This window comes from Vulpes lagopus, chromosome 2, assembly GCF_018345385.1.
Source record: "Vulpes lagopus strain Blue_001 chromosome 2, ASM1834538v1, whole genome shotgun sequence".
Lineage (NCBI taxonomy): Eukaryota > Metazoa > Chordata > Mammalia > Carnivora > Canidae > Vulpes > Vulpes lagopus.
In genome coordinates, this window is record NC_054825.1 from 41,861,472 (window position 1) to 41,868,642 (window position 7,171).

The following is a 7,171-nucleotide window of genomic DNA, read 5'->3' on the forward strand; positions in this document are numbered from 1 at the left end:
CCTGCATCCGGCTTCCTGCTCACTGGGGAGTCGGCTTCTCCCATCTTCCTTCTCCCTCTTCCCCTGCTTGTGTGCTCTTGCTCTCTCTCTCTCTCTCTCTCTCTCTCTCTCGGTCTCTCTCTCAACTAACTAACTAACTAACTAACAACTGACTAACTAGATGCCTTTTTGAAAAAGGCCCCGTCAAGTTGGAGACTCAACAAAATCTCTGTCTCTCATTCTCTCCCTCCCTCGGCTGCTGCAGGCTGAGGAAGCAAGACGTGGCAGGCAGGTGCATCCTCCACCAGCCGGGGAGCTCGGGGCACAGTCTCCCCCGTGGAGCCTCGGTGGGACCCGGCCCGCAGGGCGCTGAGCCGAGAACCCGGTAAGCTGGGCCCAGAGCTGTGCACACGGACGCGGGAGACAGGGGCGGCTCGAGAGCTGTGGAGTCTGTGGGGAGAGAGAACTTCGGCGCGTGTGACGGGCCATGAGCTCCTCCCCCCAGCCCACTTTTCTGTCAGCTTCATCACTTTCTTATTTGAGTCATTAATGCACCAAAGCTTCCTTTATGAGGCATCAACCCATTCGTCTGTCCCGAACCATAAGGAGCCGCTGCTCGCTTCCCTGGGAGGGGAAGGGCCTTTGCTTCCTGGTTTCAGAAATCTGGCTGGTGACCCGGTCGCTCTGGGCCCCGCAACCCCCCTTTGTTTTGACTCTGGCCGGGTCCACGACCACAGGGGCAGCCGCCACAGGGGCGGACGGCTCGGCCAAGCGGGCCTTGACCTCTTCAGCAAGGGAAGGTGGCTTCATTCCCCAAAGACAAGCCAGGACCCGGCAACCCCCGGGGACGCCTGCGGGAGGATGGGGCCGCATGGCAGAAGCCCTCCGGGGCGGAAATGCAGCTCCCTCTGCGGTGCCAAGCACTTCAGGGCGGGAGATGCTGCCGCTGTCAACCACCTGCGGGTGATCAGCCCGAAGCCCGGGGCAGAAGGCGGGTGCCCAGCAGTGTGGCTTCGCGGGCCCCCACTTAGCGTCTGGCCTTGGTCGGCTGCCCGCCTCGTGGTGGTGCCCGGGGATCCTAATGCTGACGCCCAAAGCTTGGAGGCAGGAGGTCTTCCCGGGCCCCAGACCAGTGCCCTGGGCTGACACAGTGACTTGCAGGGGCGCTGGCCCCAGCACGAGGGCAGCTAGCGCCTCGGTGGCCAGCAGCGCGTCCCCCACCTCAGCGGGGCCCTCCTTGGTGACACAAAGCCCACCCTCCCCCAGATGGGAGGCAGCAGTTTCTGCAGAGCTGGGTTGGTCCCCGGATGCCGGGAAGGCCGCACACCCCGGGGTTCTTGGCCCGCAGCCTCCCAGCCTTCCCGCCGAGGGCCGCGTGGATCTGCTGCACCTGCGTGGGCTCCATGTCGTCCGCTCCACGATGGAGCATTCGAGATGATCATCCAAAAGTTGGGTGATCTTAAGGCAGCAGTTGGGCCTCTAGGGCCCGCTGTCCTCCCCGGGCATCCCGGCGGTGCGTGGGGAAAGCCATACAGGGACAGGGAGGCGTCACCCTCCCAGGAAGCCCGAGAGAGCCACGGCCCGTGCACTTTTAAGCGGCCAAAGCCGCTGGTCTTCCCTGTCGGGAGCAGACCCTCCTGGCGCCCGACCCCAGGCAAGCCTACAGGAAGAGGCACCCCTGTCTTTGTCTAGTACCTTTGTGGCTTTGTCATTGCATTTAAATCTTTAATCCAACTGAAGAAGGTTTTGACAAATGGCGTGGTACTGAGAGGTCTGCCTTTAAGTTTTTTCAAATGTATCAATAATATATATTGAATAATCGTTTACTTTTCCATTGAATTCCTATCAAACTAAAAGTCTGATTTTGGCCTTTTCTATGCCATATTAAATCTTCTAGATTCTGCTTTGGTATCAAACTATTTTCATCATTAGGACTTTATAATTCATTTTTAATATCTAATAGGGAAAAGCACCCTTCACTTCTCTTCCTTTCTAAACTGTCCTTATGGGATGCCTGGGGGGCTCAGCGGTTGAGTGTCTGCCTTTGGCTCAGGGCGTGACCCTGAGGTCCTGGGATCGAGTCCTGCATCGGGGGCCCCTGCAGGGAGCCTGCTTCTCCCTCTGCTGTATCTCTCTCTGCCTTTGTGTCTCTCATGAATAAATAAATAAAATCTTTTAAAAAATAAAAATTAAAAGAAATAAACTGTCCTCACTAATTCTCACACATTTCTTCTTCCATTTTATTTATTTTTTATTTTTTATTTTTTTAAATTTTTATTTATTTATGATAGTCACAGAGAGAGAGAGAGAGAGAGAGAGAGAGAGGCAGAGACACAGACAGAGGGAAAAGCAGGCTCCATGTACCGGGAGCCCAACGTGGGACTCGATCCCAGGTCTCCAGGATCGCGCCCTGAGCCAAAGGCAGGTGCCAAACCGCTGCGCCACCCAGGGATCACATCTTCTTCCATTTTATCCTTAGAATTGTTACATCGAATAACATTGGCAATTTAATTATATTTGTGGTATACCAAATTACATTTATAGATAAACTGGAGGAAAATTGACATCATCTATGTAATTCTATACTGGAATGTATATTGGTGCTCTATGTGGTTTTTTTTTGGTTTTTGTTTTACATGGTCGTAGTCAAGAAAATTTTTCTTCATAATAGACTTTTTACATTTCTTGTTGACTTGAGAGGGTTTTAAATATTTTTTAATATTTAATATTTAAAAAATTAATTAATTAATTATATAATTCTCCAGAGCTGGGTTGGTCCCGGGATGCCAGGGAAGGCCGCGAATCCCGGGGTTCTTGCCCCACAGCCTTAAATAAATTCATTATAGCATACTTTTTTAAAGATTTCATTTATTTGTTTGAGAGAAAGAGAGAGAAAACAAGCAGGGAGGAGGAGCAGAGGCAGAGGGAGAAGCAGACTCCCCGCTGAGCAGGAGCCCCCAAGCCTGGCTCGATCCCAGGACTCTGGGATCATGACCTGAGCCGAAGGCAGACGCTTAACCCACTGAGCCACCCGGATGCCCCTAATTATAGTATATTTTTATAATTGTTTTTTGCTAGGTAGAAAAGATATGTATTTACTTAATTATGCAACCATAAGTTAGCAAAAGTTTGGCAAGAATCAACTGGCTATGTGGAATTTACAAAACAATTACATATTTACAATTCTAATTTACAATTCAAATTACGATATACAATTACAATACAATTGCATATTTTGTTATTATTTGTAAATTATTTGCTATCCTTCCTTGTATCAATAAATTTGTAATAAACAATATGTATATATATATATACATTCTTTCCTAAAGAGCCAGGTTCTTAAACGTTTATCAGCACCCCACTAGGGAGGTATATACGCCTGTGCTGGTCCGTCTAAGCCAGCAAGGGAATCCCTAATTCCTCATCAGTGATTGGTTCAGGATGGGGGAGATCAAAGCCAGTGTGGGTCAATGAAACAGAAAACAGGTTTTCTGGGGGATTCTGAAAAGAAGCTTCCTTGCTGGTTAGTGAGAGCCTCAGGAAGCCAGCTCCTCCCGAGGGTCACAGACAGGAGGCACGTGATCCCAAGTATTTTGGGAGCCATTGTGTGGCCCTAAGAACCATCCTCTGAAAGCAGCTGAATTGGTAACACAAGAGCAGGGAAGCAGAAGACCCTGCTGATGACGCCTGTCGACCCTGGGGTCCTCTAGCTGTACGTCTGCCCTATCGCCGGGCCTGTTGTTTGAGCAAGCTCATTTCCCCCTTGTGCCACTTTTCGATAGGCGGTGTCTGGAGGGCCATCCGTAGCACCCCGTAGCTGCTCAACCGACGGCAGGGCCTCCCCCCTCCGCTGCACCCACGCCATCCTTGCCTGCACCCTGTGCACACATGCAGCGCAGTCTTTGCCCAGCACTCCCCCTCCTCACTCACAGGCCACGTTGGAAGCTCTCTCTCCTTTATTTTTTTTATTTTATTTGTTAAAGATTTATTTATTTATGATAGACATAGAGAGAGAGAGAGAGAGAGAGAGAGAGAGAGAGGCAGAGACACAGGAGGAGAGAGAAGCAGGCTCCATGCAGGGAGCCCGACGTGGGACTCCATCCCGGGACTCCAGGATCGCGCCCCGGGCCAAAGGCAGGCGCTAAACCGCTGAGCCACCCAGGGATCCCCGCTCTCTCTCCTTTAAAGACCCGCCTTGAACCCCACCACCTTCATGAAACTTGTCTAGTTCAAGGAAATTCTCCTTCGTGCTCAGCCTGCAAGAGCCTCACTGTGCATTGCTGTCTGTGGATGCCTGCGCTTTCCCGAGCCTGGGTCCCTTTTCTCAACCAGAGCAAAGTGCTGTTGGGCCGAGGCCATTCCGTGTGCACCCTCTGGCCTATTCTACTGCCTGGCTCAACTTCCTGCTCCTTGTAATGTCCAGTCAGCACTTCACGGGGAACCCGCCAGCCTTTAGTCTCTACTCCCCCTTGCTTTTTATAAGCTATGGGCACCAGGATTCAGCTGGACGAGAGTCCCACAACAGCAAGAGGGGGGTGATTGTGTTTTGAAGGTCTTTACGAGTATAAGGCATGTCTAAAGTAGCTATAAATAATTTATATTGTCCATAACTCAAGCTGATCAAAATAGACCTCACCACCGTGATGCAGCAAAATCTGGTACAAGCTGCTTTTCTCTGCCTCCAAACCAATTACACACTTGGAGCAGATGAAAATCTGACTGGATTCCCTCCTGAATCGGATTAATGCCCCATCGCAACCACATTAATCACAATCTGTCCATGATTAGACATCGGATAATCTCATTGGACAGGAGGTGACAGCCCAGATTCTATTATCTCATTTATTCTATTTTTGAAATTCGCTGGTAACTGTAGCCTCCAGAAGATGTTTTCCAGTGAAAGAGGATCATCTGTGATGTTCTGTTGAAAAATTGTTGCTTGATGGGCTTAGACTATAGCCAAACATTCGGCATCGCTTATTAATTCCTATTTTATTTTAAGGTGACGAAGAGACAAAATAGGGCATGAGAGTGTGGTCCTTGTTATGAGAAAAAATGTACATAGTTGGCATCGTATGAATGTGCATTGGGAAGAACAAAAGGTGTCCTTCTAGGAGGGAGATGCCTGGTGGCGAGGTTGATTCAGCATCTGACTCCTGATCTCAGCTCAGGTCTTGATCTCAGGGTCAGGAATTTTAAGCCCCACCTTGGGCTCCACACTGGGCGTGGAGCCTGCTTAAAAAAAAAAAAAAAACCCAAAAAACTCTTCAAAGACTGTGACAATAGCTTTATGAAGCAGCATCCTCACAGCTGATGATGTACATTAAATCCTTACCCATTTGTCTTCATATCATAAAAGGCAAGCATCCACGATGGGTAAGGGGACTGTAACTGGCCCCCCAAGTCTGCAAAACCCAAACCCACACACATCTGTGCAGGATGGAGGAGCTTATTGCAATTTTTAGTTTTTCTGTTGGGGACACAACTTGAAAAGAAGGCATCATTAATGTTCAGGTCAACCAGAGAGCTGACAGTTCCTCTAATCCGATTCCAGAAATATTGCTAAAGGGAACTACGAGGACCACAGGAGTCGGGGCAGTCCCGAGTCCACGCCCGCACTCCCGGACTTGGGGCCCTGAGGTCGGCTCTGGCCCAGGAAGGTGCAAAGCTTGGTGTGGATTGGTCCCGATGACACTGGTGTCTGGGTCTTGACCCAGATGTAGGATTTCAGTGCGTCTAACCGGGGGGTCCAAGTGAGTGATGCTCTTCCCCCTTCCTTGGGGTAACTACGGAAGCTTCCCCGTAGCCCCGTCAGCCACGGAGTGAGCCGGCCACCGTGCCAGGAGGAGAGGCAGGCCTCCATTCACATCCTGCGACCTTCGGGCCTTGCTGGACTCTGCCACGTGTGACCCCTTCCCCCGCAGCTGTGTCCCTCGCCATTGGAAGCTCCTGCCCGCAGCTGGCTCACCGCCTGGCCCCAGCCTGGCTGTCACCTCCTGCGTGACCATGACCTCCTGTCCCCCAGCCGTGCCCCTCCTTGCGGGCCTGGCACCCGTCCTGTAGGTCACGGCTGGGTCACAGGCCCCCTCCCCGTGGTGACCGGAGCCGGGTGCCAGGCAGGGGACGGCGACAGACACCACCCGCGAGGCACTGCAGTGACAGGGCAGGTCCTGGGCGAGCCCGACTCAGCTTCCATGTGCAGGGAGGTGACAGGTGGTCACAGGGAGGATGGGGCTCGGGGGACGCAGGGTGAGGACACCAGTGGGACGCCCAGGCCGGGGAGGAGCCCCTGCCCCTTGGGGCTGATGGCCTGGGCCTGAGCCTCGGGTGCGGTGGGGCGAGCGGGCTCCCCTCGGCCTTGGGTTTCCTCAGGGCACCCGGAGGGGACCCCGCTGGGGTTCTGGTCAAGGCTGAGGCCTAGCGGACAGAGGAGGAGCCGGGCCAGGGTTCGATCACAGGGGACCCCTGCCAGTGATACTTTCCTGTCCCCCTACTGTCTTAGGGAGGGGCACCCCGTCCATCCAGGGCCCCAGCCTGGGGCCGCCAGGCAGGAGGCTGGTTTCTCTGCACGGCAGCCCCCGGCCGGCCTGGTGAGTCTACCCCCTCTTCCCGCCCTCCCTCCCTACTACCTGGATCGCAGGTGGGGCTGGAAGCGGCCCGGCAGGAGGCCCAGAGGGTGGCAGGCCGGCACCCCAGGGCCCAGGCTGCGTCAAGCTGGCACCGCTCCCACCTTCTGGAGACATGGGAAAGCTGCGACTTGCCCCACCTGCAGGAGGCCCCTGCCTGAGCGGGGCCCGGCCGCCAGCCCCGCAGCCAACCTGCCGGGACTCGGAAAGAAACAAGGCCTCCTACCTGGGGTTCTTGTGTCTGCGGGTTTTTTAAAAAATTTTTATTTATTTAATTGAAAGCACGTGCTCGCGGAGGGGCGGAGGGGCAGAGGGGGAGGGAGACGCAGAGCCCCGGAGGCCCCCCAGGACCCGGATCGCACCCGAGCGGAGGGCGCAGCCTCAACCACTGAGCCGCCAGACGCCCCTCGCACATAGTTTTTAAAAAGGCTCATTTTCTCATCGTCCCGTAATGAACTCGAGCTCCCCAGGAAAAGAGCGATACAGACCGTGGGTCCCTTCATACCGTGACTTGGACTTGTGTCCACTGTGAACAACGTGACAATGAACAAACAGACGGCTCGCAT

At 53.3% G+C, this 7,171-nt stretch overlaps 1 protein-coding gene across 1 annotated transcript; it reads right to left on the minus strand.

Moving 5' to 3' along the window:
• Window positions 1-555: 555 nt before the first annotated feature.
• LOC121477060 (60S acidic ribosomal protein P0-like) lies at window positions 556-1,384 on the minus strand. The gene is made up of 2 exons (XM_041731252.1): window positions 1,307-1,384; window positions 556-1,236 (listed from the first exon to the last, which is right to left on the minus strand). Exons 1-2 carry the CDS (start codon window positions 1,382-1,384, stop codon window positions 556-558), a joined length of 759 nt encoding a protein of 252 aa, XP_041587186.1.
• Between the last annotated feature and the right edge of the window lie 5,787 nt (window positions 1,385-7,171).